The sequence below is a fragment of the Pangasianodon hypophthalmus genome, chromosome 9 (genome assembly GCF_027358585.1).
Source record: "Pangasianodon hypophthalmus isolate fPanHyp1 chromosome 9, fPanHyp1.pri, whole genome shotgun sequence".
NCBI lineage: Eukaryota > Metazoa > Chordata > Actinopteri > Siluriformes > Pangasiidae > Pangasianodon > Pangasianodon hypophthalmus.
The window spans coordinates 22,055,214-22,071,245 of NC_069718.1; the positions used below are offsets into that span (position 1 = coordinate 22,055,214).

The 16,032-nt window shown below is 37.0% G+C and overlaps 1 protein-coding gene across 1 annotated transcript in view; it reads right to left on the reverse strand.

The window, feature by feature from the left end:
- The window catches only part of kcnq1.2 (potassium voltage-gated channel, KQT-like subfamily, member 1.2), a 123,120-nt gene that overhangs the window by 33,825 nt on the left and 73,263 nt on the right, over positions 1-16,032 (reverse strand). Inside the window, exons 15-18 of the mRNA XM_026919557.3 lie at positions 5,149-5,224; positions 4,728-4,822; positions 4,518-4,558; positions 3-64 (exon numbers count right to left, since the gene is read on the reverse strand). Coding sequence (XP_026775358.1) covers positions 3-64; positions 4,518-4,558; positions 4,728-4,822; positions 5,149-5,224 — 274 coding nt within the window. The remainder of the gene's footprint in view (positions 1-2; positions 65-4,517; positions 4,559-4,727; positions 4,823-5,148; positions 5,225-16,032) is intronic.

Below are 16,032 nucleotides of genomic sequence, written 5' to 3' on the forward strand. Positions count from 1 at the left end.
ACCCTATCTTCCACTCTGATCAGCCTGGCTCCAATAGTGTGGTACTCCTTCTCCACTCCTTTTTCTGTTTAAAAATATATAAGTATTTCTTCAATAATGAAATAAGTATTCAGTTACTTTAGTATGCATATATCCACTTCAAATTTACACACAATGTCTTTTGAATTTGGACTTGCAAAACACTTCACATGTTGTTCATTTAGTAAATTTTGAAATGTACGTATACCCTGAGATACGTTGTCAGATTAGAGGAAGGAAAAAAGTTTGGGGTGAAGCTTGCGTAAGGCACCAAATGTGCTAGCAGCAGCACTGCTCCAGGAAAAATACCGTCATGATGTTTTTGTGCTCAAACGATCTCAGGTAACTTGACCCAAACTTTGATAAATGATAACAAGACTGGGTGAAAACCTTTACTCATGCCCCCTACAGGATACCAAAGAGAACATATCTCTCTGTTACGTGTTTGAAATGTGTAATCATTTCGATCATTACCATCTTTCACATCAGTCTCATCAAACCATCGATCATTACCATCTTCCAGATCAGTGTCATCAAGCCACTTGTAGCATTTGGTATGTACTGTACATTATAAGCAGAAAATCCCAATTTTGATCAAAATCTTTTTTATGTTTTTAATTTTTGGCCGAATTGAGCCACAGCGACACCCAACAGGTTTTCCTACACCATCACACATTTAATACACTGCATTCAATTAATACCTTAATTAAGACATTCTTGGTTTTTAATGGTGAACGAATTCCGAAGTGAGACTGAATGGTTCATTCCAACCTTGAGACCTGAGCTCAGCTGCATATCAACATCTAGTAGTATGTTGTAATTTCATTTATTCTAATATATATGAACTTAATTTTAACTATAGCCTGAATCAACTACAATGGATATAATAAAAGTCTACGCACCCCTGTTAAAAGGTATTTGTGATGTAAAAAAATGAAAATGAAAGATAAATAATTTCAGAACTTTTTCCACCCTCAGTGTGAAATTACATCATATAAAAATTAAGTGGAAAAACAAACAGAAATATTTTAGGGAAAAATAGGAAAAATAAATAAGTTACAATAACCTTTGTGCATAAGTGTGCACACCCTTTTATAACTGGGAATGTGTTAAGAATGAACCAATCACATTCAATCTCATGTTCAAAAGTAATTATCATACAGCTGTCATTAATGAAATTATTCTGATTAACTAATTATTCTGAATTAGTTCTGATTGTTCTTCACATCTTCTTGGTTTCAATTGACTGCTGAAGCCATGGTCCGCAAAGAGCTTACAAAGCCTGTACAGTATTTCACTTAGGTTCTGTGAAATAGATATCGATCAGAAAAGGGGTTTAAAAGAATTTCCAAAACATTAGATGTACCAGGGAACACCGTGAAGGCCATCATCAGCAAATAAAGAAAATGGAGCACCACAGTGACATCACCAAGAACAGGACGTCCCTCCAAAATTTACAAAAGGACAAGACAAAAACTTACCAGGGAGGCTGCCAGGAGACCACCGGCAACATTAAAGGAGCTACAGGAATATCTGACAAGTACTGATTACTCTCTGCATGTGACAACAATCTCTCATTCTTCACATGTCTGGGCTACGGTGGGTAGATGGAAGCCCTTTCTCACAAAAACCATCCAGGCCCAACTAAATCACCATGTGGCAAAATCTGTTATGGTCTGATGATAACAATTCCAAAATGTATAGTAATTCCATAATTCTAAAAGGTATGTTTGGCTCAAAAAAGGACATCACCAAAAGGACACCATTCCCATGGTGAAGCATGGTGGTGGCAGCATCATGCTTTAGGGCTGCTTTTCTTCAGCCAGAACCGCAGGTTTTATCAAAGTGGAGGGAATCAGGAATAGCTATAAATACCAGTCGATTTTAGTGCAAAACCTTCAGGTGTCTGCTACTAAACTGAAGATGAAAAGGAATTTCACCTTTCAATACAACAATGACCCAAAGCACACATCCAAATCAACAAAGCAATAGCTTAACCAAAAGAAGATCAATGTTTCTGAATGGCTTAGCCAGAGCCCAGACCTGAATCCAACTAAAAATCTGTGGGGTGACCTGAAGCGGGGTGTGCACAAGAGATGCCCTTACAATATGATGGATTTTGAATGTTTTTGCAAGAATGAGTGGGAAAATATTGCCAAGTCAAGATGTGCCACGCTGATAGACTCTTAGCCAAAAAGACTGAGTGGTGTAATAAAATCAAAATGTGCTTCAACAAAGTATTAGTTTAGGGGTGTGCACACTTATGCAACTGGGTTATTGTAACTTTTTATTTTTCCTATTTTTCCTTAAAATGTTTCTGATTATTTTTCACTTTATTTGTATACTTTGCAATTTCACAATAAAGGTAGAAAAGGTTCTGACAATATTTATCTTGGTTTTTTACCTCACAAAAAACTGCCATTTTAAAAGGGGTGTGTAGACTTTTTTATATCTATCGTACATAATAATAAAGCCTGAATAAACTGGTTAGTGCAGATGTTTATAATTTAGGTAACATCACTCATGACATATTAACACTGAAATTCATAGTTTATTAACTACCCTGAAGAAAGGCAATATGTAGAATCTATACAGAATCTAGTTTGTGAAACTGCAGGCATTTTGGATTTTTGGATATACATTTATTTTTTTTAGCACAAAGCACAGATATTATTTTGCCTTAACCCATTTTTGCATGTTCTGTTTCAGTCAGTAACAGACAAAAGCAATAACAGACAAAAACAGAGTTTTTGTGATTTTGCCTTTATACACCACCACAATGGATTTGAAATAAAACAATCAAGATGTAATCGAAGTATAGACTTTCAGCTTTATTTTAAGAGGTTCCACAAAAAAATGGCATTTACCATTTAGGAATTACAGCCATTTTAAGCAAAGTACCTCCATTTTCAGGGGCTCATAGGTATTTGGACAAAGTGACATAATTGTAAATATAACCAAATTTTTAATACTTGGATGAAAATCCTTTGCAGTCAATGACAAAACTCAAATTCTGAGTTTTCTCCCTGGAGATGCTTTGCCAGGCCTTCACTGCAGCCACCTACAGTTGGTGCTTGTTTGTGGGTCTTTCTGCCTTCAGTCTTGTCTTCAGTAAGTGAAAAGCATGCTCTATTGGGTTGAGATCAGGCGACTGACTTGGCCATTGAAGAATATTCCATTTCTTTGCCTTCAAAAAGTCTTGAGTTGCTTTCGCAGGATGTTTAGGGTCATTATCCCCCTGCACTGTGAAGCGGCGTCCTATCAGTTTTGTAGCATTTGGCTGAATGTGAGATCTGTCAGCAGTCACATCATCAATAAACACCAATGAGCCCTACTTTTCTCTTCCCATCATTCTGGTACAAGTTAATCTTGGTTTCATCAGTCCAAAGAAGCTTATTCCAGAACATGGGAGGCTTTTTTAGATGTTTTCTAGCAAAGTCTAATCTGGCTTCCCTGTTCTTGAATGTTACCTGTGGTTTGCACCTTGTTGTAAACCCTCTGTATTTACATTCATGAAGGCGTCTCTTGAGTGTAGATTTTGACAATGATACGCCTACCTTCTCCAGAGTATTCTTGACTTCTGTTGATGTTGTGAAGGGTTTTTTCTTCACCAAGGAAAGGATTCTGCAATCATCCTCTTTAGTTGTCTTCCATGGTCTTCCAGGCCTTTCGATGTTGTTGATTTGGCCACACCTAAGGTTTTTGCTATCTCTCTTATAGATTTATGTTGTTTTTTCAGCCTAATGATGGCCTCCTTCACTTGCATTGAGATCTCCTTGGACTTCATATTGGTAGCTCCAGTCGAACAGCTGCCAAATGCCAACTCAATACCTGATATCAACTCCAGACCTTTTATCTGCTTCATTTGTCTTGAAGTAATGAGGGAATGGACCGCACCTGGTCAGTTAACTTCTTGTCAGTCAATTGTCCAAATACCTTTGAGCCCCTGAAAATGGAGGTACTTTGCTTAAAATGGCTGTAATTCCTAAATGGTAAATGCCATATTTTTGTGGAATCTTTTTATTTTATCCTTAAAATAAAGCTGAAACTCTGCACTTCGATCACATCTTGATTGTTTTATTTCAAATCCATTGTGGTGGTGTATAAAGGCAAAATAAAAAAAACCCGCTGTCATTGTCCAAACACTTCCGGACCTGACTGTATACCTTTAAAACAATTAAATATTCATGTTACATTCAAATATACAGTATTAGAGGTGTTTTGCTACAGCTAATGTAGAGCAATGCTACTTGTTATTTATAATCCAAAAGAGCAAAACAGATGTCTTTACCGTGACATACTTTCACCACAACAGATTAGAGTGTTAAGTCTTTTGGCCAGAGTGTCAAGGTATTTAGCCACATAAAAGTGCTTGTTGTGGCAGAATCACCCCCATATATTATGTATCGTCTATAGTCTGCATAGACAATATAGAGATGTCTGCTAAGCTTTATTGACACTTTCAAGGCCACGGAGGGTGGTGTAATAATGATACATACCTGGCAGGAACATTCCTGGCTTTCCCAACGTGTGATCCATCCTAGGAAAGGAAAACAGCAGGAAACAATGAAATACGCATTGATTGTTTCAGACCCCCCAACCAAACGCCCCCCTTCCCTTTCCCAAGTCCCCCAGCCATACAATTAAACAGAAAGATGTAAAAGGAAAGCAACAATGCACGAGTTCTGGGGATGTTGTTGTTGTCTCACCGTCTCTGGAGCTCTTTAATACGGACCATCATGTTCAGGTGGCCCTGGGAATACTGCTCGATCACGTCTCGCACGTCGTAGGGTTTCCTTGCTTGCTGCCGAGTATGGAGACAGAAAGCGTGGATAAAAGCTAGTGTCCCTCTGGGCCTCCAACTTCCACGCTTTGTTACCATGACAGTGTTATTCAATGAGTTAACCAGAAAGTGGTTCATTAAGTGCCCAGAAAAAAAAACAATGTGAAGTGGGTTTGTACATTACTTGCATTGCGTACAATACTTACTTTAATCCAAAACTTCCAGCAAAGTTTTTGATGATGTATAATATTTAAATGTAGCTGTGAAATTAATAACTAATTCCTATATGTACAATGTAAGAATTAAAGAAATGTCTTTTATACTCAGATATGAAGGAAATTCTGTACCTGAAATTTCCGTCTAGCTACAAAATACTTCATCCTCCTTATAACCTTGATTGCAGATCGATGTGCATGGGTAAGCCTGGAGAAACACACACACACACACACACACACACTTTGATTTTGTCTCTTTCCTGCCAAAGTAAGGTAATTCTGCACCTTCTTAAGAAGTAAATATCATCAACTTGCGGTCAAATCAACAGTATGTGAAATTCAATTTCATATTCAAATTCAATATCAAGTGCTATGGGAAATCTTTTGTGTGTGTGTGTGTGTGTGTGTGTTTGCATGCTTATGTACTAACGAGAAAATGCTTGTTGGTTATTTATGAATCAGTGTGATAGTTCAAAATCCCACATTTATTTCCAGCACTCAGTCATCTGAATTCCCTTACGTTCTTTTTATGTTACGGAAAACAAGGAGACATTTGTTTTGTTTCATCCTGATTAAAGCAGATATTTCTCTTATCAGTGATATAGAGCCCCAAGATAGCAAGATTCTTCTCATGTCTGGCTCAAAACATGTGACTTTTTGGGTTTATCTCTGACTTCAAAGTGTTGAGTTTATCCTGGGTTTGGTGTTATAACAAAGTGAAAAGAGAAGGCTAAAACTAAAACTGAGAAAAATGAGAAAATGAGAAGTGAGTGAGAGAAAATAAAAGGGCAGTGACACTGAAGAAAAATAGGGCAAGTTCAGAGGAGGGTTGTCATATCCCTCTGATCGTGCACAAACAAAATCGTACGTCACAAACGTCTGGCCCAGAAGAATGCCGGCGCGCCTCGCTCTCTCTCTCTCTCACTCACTCACACACACACACACACACACACACACACACACACACAAACAATGCCATTTCAAAACTTCCTTCATCTTTACCACAAAAGGCAGACCACATATTTGTGTGTCTCAGGTCAACTCTTTCTAGATAAGCCACTGTGTGTTGTCACTGAGATGTACTACACAACATAAAACAACTCCATGTGCCACAGGGTTTTGTGAGGCTCCGCCAGGACACTTGTTTGTTTTGATTGCTGGTCTCCCTCCATCTTCATCCTGCTCCGTTTGTGGCGTCAGCAGTCAGAGTGGAGCTCTTAATTAGAGGAGGGGACAGAGCTACAAAAGCATCAAGCAGACCAAAACACACACACACACACACACACACACACACACGACACGCGCATGCACATCAAAGAGAATTTTATTCCTTCTGTCCTCCCTTTCTCCCCTTTTGTCTCATTATGTCTTTCTTGTTCTCTTTCTTTCTATTAATCAGATACATGAATGCATGAAACATGAAAACATCCGGAGTGAAGCTTTTTTTTCCCTGTATGTTTAAGAACTGAGCATAATTGGAAAAAAAAAAAAAAAACATGTCCCCAAAATATATCATAAGGCTCTGTCCTCTTGTTATATCTCCACACACATGGAGTGCAGGCTTCCATCAAAGAAGAACATGTCTGACATTGGATCCCACATACACAACGCTCTCATAACTGGGACCTATTAATTTAAAACTCATGTTCTGTAACAAATTTACATTACGACATTAGCTTGCTTCTTAAGATCCTAGTTTAAGCAAAATGAATAAAAACACACTCCATTGTGTTTGGTTGTATATATTGTGACCATTCTTAGTAAAGATGGGCTCCTGTTGATTTAATCCAGCCTGGCAGCTTTACGCAAGATCATCACTGTTATCATATCACGCAAGAGTCTCTGTGATAAGGTTGAGAACAATGTTGTCTCTTGCAAAATGTGAGGCCTAAAACAACCTGTATGTGGATGCTGTAATTCCAAAGTCAGGTATGGACACGGACACACACAAACACACACACACACACACACACACTCACACGCACACAGCTAAAAGCTCTCAGTTGGGACTGTCTCTTATTACTTATTACTCTTACTCTTATTACTCAGGCTGAACTGAATCAAGAAGCTGCTTATAGACATTGAATGCAATTATGTTGAAGTAGTATGTTTATCAAAATATTATCCAATAGTTTGGAGCAAACTACTTGTCAGAAAGGAAGCACACATTTTTAACCTAATTTTGGATGTCTGGCTTTCAAATAGAGATGCTTAGTCATTTATTTATTTTATCTAAGCAGCTGATTTAATTGGATATCACAGCTGCAAACCTATTACCAATGTATTTATTCAAACCTACCCACTTTCATATTTGGGATACTCATCACTATTACCACCTGTGCTGATGGTTAAAAAAAAAAAAAAGCAAATGGCTCCTGAGTGGCGCAACAGAAAATGTTCACCCTATTGTTCGAATCCTGATAATGCCACAGCCAAGACACCAAAACTCCCCCTCAACTCAGAACTCAACCTCAGTATAGTAAATGACGTCAATTCAAGATTTAGATCTAACAACATACTGACATATTCGCTTTTTACATCTATAGCATTGACTGTACAGATTGCTGGAGGAAAATATGCATCACTCACAGTTAACTCTCTAGCTTGTTCCTAACAAAAGAGGCCATAGAGGCATCCATGTTTTTTTGCCCACTTTGTAGCTCAAATGCACAGAGGTCAAAATTGATGAACTTCAGAGCTCTGACTTCCTGCTACTGAGGTAAGTCAAATGCAGCAATAGAGCTTTCCTTCTAGTGTGTTACACTGCCCTGTGATGCAGCAGGAGCAGCAGTTTGAAAGGATGTGGAGGTTGGCTTTACATGTCTCGGAGGAAGCATGTGTTTGCCCTCCCCTCCCTGTGGACTCATATGGACTCATTTAGGGGCAGTTTACACGACAACGTTTTCAGCCAAAAACGGGAAACTTTTTATGCGTTTTGCCTGTTCGTTTACACGACAACGGCATTTTGGGGACTGAAAATGCATATTTAAATATGTCATGTAAACACTCAATACGGGAATCTTTGAAAACGGTGACGTCATGCGCGTGCGTAGTACGTGTTAGGTATGTAGACATGCGCAGTACGTGTCTATTGTAAAGGCAAGCGCGAACAAACATACACAACAATGGCGGAGTACATGGTAGTGTTGTTGCTGCTCAAGAGTTTGCTAACGCTTTTTCAGCAAAGTGTGGATTTACTTCACCAATATTACAACCAACTAACAAGGTGACAGCGCCAACTACTGGCCTGGCATACGTAATACAGCGTTTTTGGCCGTTATCGCGGTTATGTGTACACACGAATCGTTTTGAAAACGTTGTTGCGTATACATGAAACTTTTCGAAAACGCAAGAGAAAAACTTTTCTGTTTTTGACTACATCGTTGTCGTGTAAACGTAGCTTTAGATTCTCCTCTGTGCTTGCTGGCTCAAATTCTTTGTGTTTCTAATAAGTGTGAAAAATTTCAACATATAAGCAGACGAAAATACAAATGACAATACGTTCATAGCAGCAGTATTCCAGCAAGGGTTCAGCGACCCACAGAACAGAAAGTACAGGAAAAAAAACTTAGCTAAGCCCTACACACACATATTGATAATATGTGCAGTGAACTAATGTATTTTGTAAGACAATGTCTCAAAAAGAAAAATGTACTCCCTATTAACACCTCAGATACAAGAGCTTTCATTATCATTTTAATATCCTTTTATTATACTTCTTTTACTTGATTAGCACTTTTTAAGCAACCCATGAGTACACTATTAAATTAAACCCTGAGTACTCACTTAAATACCCTGCAGGAGTTATTCCTGGTTTATGTTTCATTAGAACTGCTCCTTAGGGTCATTAAAAACAAACTTTGCAAAGAACAGTCTGTTAACAGTCTTTTAAAAGAGCAAGAGAATCTTAGCTGTCTGTCCAACAAGGAGTCAGGTAGTAAACAGCAAGGAGTAATAAGTCAAAGCGTTTTATTGTTGTCTGTTCAAAGAAAATGGTTGCGCACTTCAACTGAAATTATCTGACAAGGATGGATGGGAAACGATTATTCTGAATAGTATGCTATATAATATGTCGTGTTAAATAGCATACTATTCACCTTTTGTTTGAACATGCCCTTCAAAACAAAAGATGCCATGTCCATGAATAAACTGTTGACAGATGCTGCAGTTTTACATGATTAGTACGCGATTAAGTCATTCAAGGCTTTTAAATTTTAGTCAGAGCTTAAAATAGAACAAAACCAACTTTAAAAAATCAGTTAGATGTGAATGTTCCTAAGATACAGGTTCATCTACAAAAAGTACACAAACAGTGATTTCATAAGAAACAGCTCTGTTGTGTACAACAGACACACTGGTTTCGGAAAATGACGTTCGTTGATTACTGGAATTTGATTGGAAACATGTCTCACTAATTATGCAAGACATCATGGACCCTGGAAATGCTGTAAATGCTGCTATTTTAATTCAGTACAACAAATATTATAGTTAGTTAATATTATTTGCAGCTAGGAAATTACGGACATACTGTATAATATCGATTAAGCTGTTAAGGGGCAGATTACTGAACTTGAACTACATTAAAAAATGTCAACTCTGACATAATTCTGTTATCAATTCTTTCTTCTTCTTCATGTTTCTCCTCCATTTCTCCTTTTTTTTATAACAGATATACAGTATATTATTGACCAAAATATACTTATGACAACTAGACAAATCCTAAGCCTAAATATAGCCCTAACATGATCCTTATCCTACATCTATCCATAATTATTAGCCTGAGTATGTACCATAGTTAAGAGATAAATGTTTTGGTTCTGCTGATCAGGTCTACACTAAAAGCATCCAACAACTCCCTCAGTTCTGGAGAAACTGCAGGATTATCAGAAAATTACTGCTTTATTTTCAAAGGTTGGCCATTGAGCACATTGATCTGTAAGCTTTATATAACCGGAAAAGGAAACAGTCTGAGCTCCTTTAAGGCAAAAACAATCATGTTATCAACTTCAAAGCAGTACAAAGAGAGAAGGGGTCTTCAGAGGGTTGGGAACTAGGCAAGGAGGCCAGGAAACAAAGTGGAGATAAATAATAATATAAAATATTCTGTTCAGAGATAAACACTGTTCTCTCTTTCTCTCTCTCTCTCTCTCTCTCTCACACACACACACACACACACAGAGTCATTTACTCTTATTTTACTTATTTTATATAGTACCAAAGATAGAGAGAATTTGAAGTAGACATACGAAAATATGCTAATGATATATGGGAAGACAGAGAGAGAGAGAGAGAGAGAGAGAGAGCAGAAATTGAAGGACAACACGTTTAATTTGTGCAATGCCGACACTAGGATTATGATTCATGTTCTTAATAGGATTGCAAGCTGCTTAGAGGATTAGGCATGTTAAAGAAAAAAAAAATCGGTTGATTGCTCCCTCTCAGGGGGTTCTTCAAGCGCCTGTGTTGGGTCTGTATTTAGCTTTTTGTCAATTTCTGGAAATAGGCTCTTAAGGCAAGGTGTCTGTTGTGCCCTGGATCACCTCAGCTTGGGGGCTGATATTAGGATTAAAAGGTCTAACTTTCGCTGTATGTATCACTTTGCTAATCTTTGTTCGCCATGTATAATTCCACTTCCTGTTTCGAAACGGTTACTACAGTAGAGTTAGCGACATCATCAGCTGACATGGACGATTTAAAATATGAAAGCTCATCAGATGAAGATGAAAAGGAAGAAAGGAAGCCTATTTTACCAGAAACACCTTTAACAGGAATGTCCAAATCAATGTGTGCTAGCTAGCGAGATAGCCAACATGCTATAAAGCAAAAATAAACAGAACATTTGGCCATACTGTGTCCAAAATGTCACTTATTCGATATTAAGTTCTTATTAATAGAGCTGTTGTATAAAAGCAATATCACACTCGCAATGGTGCAGTTATACTGAGTATATTCAGTATAATCAATGTGTGGCTCTGATTAGCTTTGTCCGAATCACAACCATGCTAATATTCAGGATAACCTCACTCTTGCTCGTGCGATATTGCTTACATGTCTAGTAAACACACAAAAAATAGTTTTGGAGATAATCTCATTTTAATTTTATTGCTCAGCATATCCAAGTAAATGATAAAAATTTACATTCATGCAGATCTGTGTGATCATCCAATTAAACACTCTCTAGAACCATATGTCTCATCCTCACTGTTCCCTTGGTTGAAGAAAAAAAAATAGTCTGAGTTTATTTCTTTTGGAAGAGGGTAAAATTTGTACTTGTTATTTGGCAGACACTTTTTAGAGGTGTTTTACAAGCCTGGGGCTCTTCAAATCTGCTATGTCACTTCCTCAGACTAAGCAAGAATGCGATTCTGTCTTTATACATTGTCTAGGCTACTGCATTAGTAAGAGGAAGTAAAAAGCTCTTTTGCTCTTCTTCATATTTAGCTAGCTCGCTAAGCTACTGCCATGTTTGTTTCGATGTGGCATATCTTGGACACTCTTGGATTGTTGTGTAAATCTCAAATCACAGCTAAAAAGCCATTTCACGAGGACTTTAAAGCCTTTTGGATCAGGGTCCTACCAGTCAAAGAAGTTATTCTGGTAACACTTTTCTATAAGGACCACAAATAAGCAATATATTAATGCTAAACTAATACTTTCATAATGAATTAATGCATGCACTCATCCTTAGTACATCTGGACATAAAGAATTGTATTTAATTAATAGCCAACTTACAGTCATACAAGAACAGCTATTAATAATGACAATAGTGTTAGCATTTTGTTAACTTATTCTATTATTTAGTATCATGACTTGCAGTATTAATAAAGATCATTTTCACTGTCTTTTTGTACACAATGTAGGTTAATCAAAACTTTAGGCTATTTATTTTTAAGTCATTTGGGAAAATTCGCAAAATCATAATGCAAAGCCAACACTACTAAGATCACATGATCCAAATCAAAGCACTTTATCTGTGTGATGTTATAAAAATATTACATTCATTCACACACACAGTCAGCCTTAGTTGTGTATAAAGGTGATTTTAGAACACTGTATGATGAACTATATGTTTCATACCACAGGTGAATTTTAACAATAGGTATATTTAATGTTTATTTATAATATATACTGTGTTGGGGATGCTGGAAACATTATGGCCTATAATTTGAGTTAACTTTTGAGACTGTTTCAAAATGTAAAATCTTTATTAATACTGCATCATGGTATTAATTAACAAAATGAGCTAACAATGCTTGAATATTTTCATTATTAAAATTAGCTAGTAATTTTAATAATATAGTAAGTTTAATAATATATATGACTTACTTGGCTGTTAATGTATACATTTCCTTTTTATTTTCAGATGTGCTTGTATCAATTTGTCATTGTGAAAACATTAGTTAGGTACTAATGTATTGCTTGTATGATGGACCTTATAGTTAATTGGATATTTAAAGTCTAAATGTAATAAAAATCTAACTGCAGCTTCAGATGCTTCTTTGACAGAGCAAATAGAGGACAGTACTCTGTGTGTGTGTGTTGTGTGCTACTGCAAGAATGATTTATTTTTAGTTACAATCGAGAAAAGAAAACAGGGAAAGGAAAGCAGCCTGGCTAGGTCTGGCTCAGTTTGGCAGAACAGCAACCGAAGTGCAACGAGAAGGAGAAGAAGGAAAAGAGCAGGTGAGAGTGAGAGCTTATCGGGCCTGAAGATGTGAGAGGTTGTCACACAAAACAAACAAACAAACAAACAAACACACACACTGTAGTCACCCTCATTAAAAAAGCAATACTGTGTGTAAGTGTGAAGCGTGTGTAAATGTGTGGCATTTTATAATGATAAGGTTTGGTGTCCTTTCACTGAATCGAGATCGGTAAGTGATAGGCACAGACTGCTGAAACAATACTGGCATCAAGACAGAATTCAGGTTGTACTGGAGAAGAGGGGGAGGTGTACAGCTGAGTAAACCCTGTGGTTCTGAGTATACAGTTACAGGTAAGCAAGACACACTGGGCCACTGCCAAAGTGCCAGTGCTGGAGAACACATTTCATATATTTGTCATTTGGAAGTCAAATATGGAATGAATATATTCAGACTGACAGAAAAATAAACCTGCTCACTTGTTTGCTCTCTCTCTCTCTCTCTCTCACACACACACACACACATTTGTTGTTGTGATTTTGTGACTTTTCAGGACATAGGAAATATACAGTGGCAGCTCATATAAAGGGGCTAGAGGGGCCTAAGTTCCCCTGTCTAAAAAAAAAAAAAAAAAATCAATATTAGGTTTCATTTTCAGCATCCACATCATCATATTTTTGTGGTTAACAATTGTTTTAAAGAGTATTTTGGACTATTTTGGATTTTTGTGAAACCGAGTGCAATAGCACCACCAGCGGTCATAAGAAAAATACAGAATAATATGAAGTGAGGCTTTGGGCTAACTTTAACGAAGTTAAAATTCACGCAGCCAATCAGAGTCAGTGGTGTCAGGTGATTACACAGAGTGACACGCCCCCTAGTTTGGGTTGATATCCATCTGGGCTAATATATTTCAGCCCATTACGGTGATGTTTTCCCATAATGCTTCATCAGTAGCCATTATTACGGATTCAGTCACAAGTGTAATGAAAGTGAACGAAGTGGATTTTTTATTTATTCATTTATTTATTTGCTAAAATGCATTTGAAGGAGAAACTCAAAGTTGATAGATTGAGCTCATAGGACAGATGACAGTTCAGTGTTCTTTGGTTTGAATGGAATTGTTTACAGCTTTTCTGTTTACCGTGTTTGGTATTCCGGGGAAATGCAGCATGATCTCAATGGAGCAAGTTACATGAGCTTAAAAATGTATAAACCACAAATGTAGTTTCATATGTGCCTTTAAGTGTGTGTGCATGTGTGTGTGCACGTGCATGTTGGGGGGTGGGTGGGTAGGTGTAAGATTTTGCACTTTTTTTTTTTCCACATTTACAACAAACACCAGAGTCACACAAAAAATACCCTCATAAACACAAAGTTCAATTGCCCCCAAACACATGTGGTCACTCTGAGTCACTATTCTGGGTTTTTTTCCAAATCAAAACACAAACTTCTCTGAGTTTCAAGCATATCTTTACTCTCTTGTCCTGTCTCATTGGTGCTTTCTTACTACAATTTGGAACTAAAATGCACTTTGTGCTACAATTATTAGGGGATGGGCAATATGAAAAAATATACAGTATTATCAAGGTATAATATCGTGGTACTTGAAGACATTTACCTGATACATGATATGTATATATTACAATATTTAGGTTTGTTAAGAGAGTGCGAGCAAAGCACGAGTGGTGTGTATTAAAAACTCTGAAAAACAACTTAGATGATACTTTTATCATTGCTTCATCTACAAAAAACAATGGTTAAATATATAAGATAATATATTTAAAGAAGAGAAAATTAAACATTCAAAAAAAAACCTTTTAAACATGACATATATTTTAGCTATCTTTTACTGTGACATAAGAGTGATAAGAGTCACTGAGTTATAAAAATACTGACAATGTCTATGATATCTAAACAAGATGTATTATGACATAATTTATCACAATAAAACTCTGTTATTCTGTATAGTAATATTTTATAGTGGCAATAACAATTTGTAATAACAATAGCCTTTCACATACTAATGCTGTAGGCTGCCAATTACATGCCAAGGTCAGTGTTTACCGGTATTCAGACTAACACACATTTTCCTGAAGGACATTTTCCTGAATCCATCCTTGTTCAGTCTGGAGTAAGAGCACCATTCGCTGAGCCTGTGCATATGTATGCACGCATACTTTACTGTCATATAAACATCCCAGCTGCCCATGATGGTTATATGCCTGAACTCAGGGTGATCTTTTTTATTTGTGTAAGGCTTGCAGATTGCATGACTACAGAAAAAAAGTGCATAGTCCAAGGGGAAGAAAATGAGGGCAAGGAAAAAAAAAAGAGAAAGATGATCCGAATGTTTTTTCATGGGCAACAAGGATGGATTCGGGAAAATGGCCTCTTTAGGGTTCCACTGTGACCTCGGCAAGGAGACGCCTCTGCCTCTATGACCCTGTGAACCGCGGCTGTATATAACTGTTGGAGAAGTTTTTTATATGGCTGCGTGCAAATATCACATTTGTAGCCAGCAAATTAAAGCAGTCAAATAGAGAGTTACACATAGTAATCACTGAACAATTCAGCCATCAATCTTTATTTAAAGGAAATGGCATAGCGTTTTTTTTCTGGTCAAAGGAAAAACCTGAGAGAAAACAAGTGAATGATGAATAGAAATAGCTCAGGAAAGTCACCTTGAGGTCTTCTGCACAGTTCGCTTCATTTGTTCACAGCTCATTTCATCGCATTTGGACACACTCTCAACTGCAGCACAAATCATGCAGAAAAAATAATTATACATTAGCACAATGTCAGCTTTAAAGCCTTGTTCGCTGATTGGATCACTAAATAAAATGTTGAAAAAGGCCAGGTTGGGGTTGAGCTTGTAAATGTGGCAAACAATGAACAAAACTTTTTAGACACATGACAAAACCAAGAATTTCAAGAAAACATCAGAGTTTTCTTCATATATAAAGAGAAAAAGAACTGACAAAGAGGCATTGAAATGCATGAATAATCCAATGCCATTGCAAATATGACGGTATTCAGTATTCTTGAGAAGTTTTAGCGCTCCAAATATCTGCATCTGCATTCAGAAACACTGGAATAATCCAGAGGTAGAAATGCCAGCACAGTCACGGTCTGGCATGGTCTGTTAATTCTGGCTCCGACACTTCACTTTAGTTCACAGCTAGGTCTCAACTAGAAATGTGCGTGGGAATGTTTAGCTTATCCTGTGTGCAAAGTTATTATCTTTGCTTGTAACTGCCTGCAGTATTTTTGAACAAATTTAGTCATTTCTATTTCCTGAAATAGAAACAAACTAGTATAGTTTGTTTATAGTTTTTTTTTTTTTAATAATTTGACTATTATAGACCACAG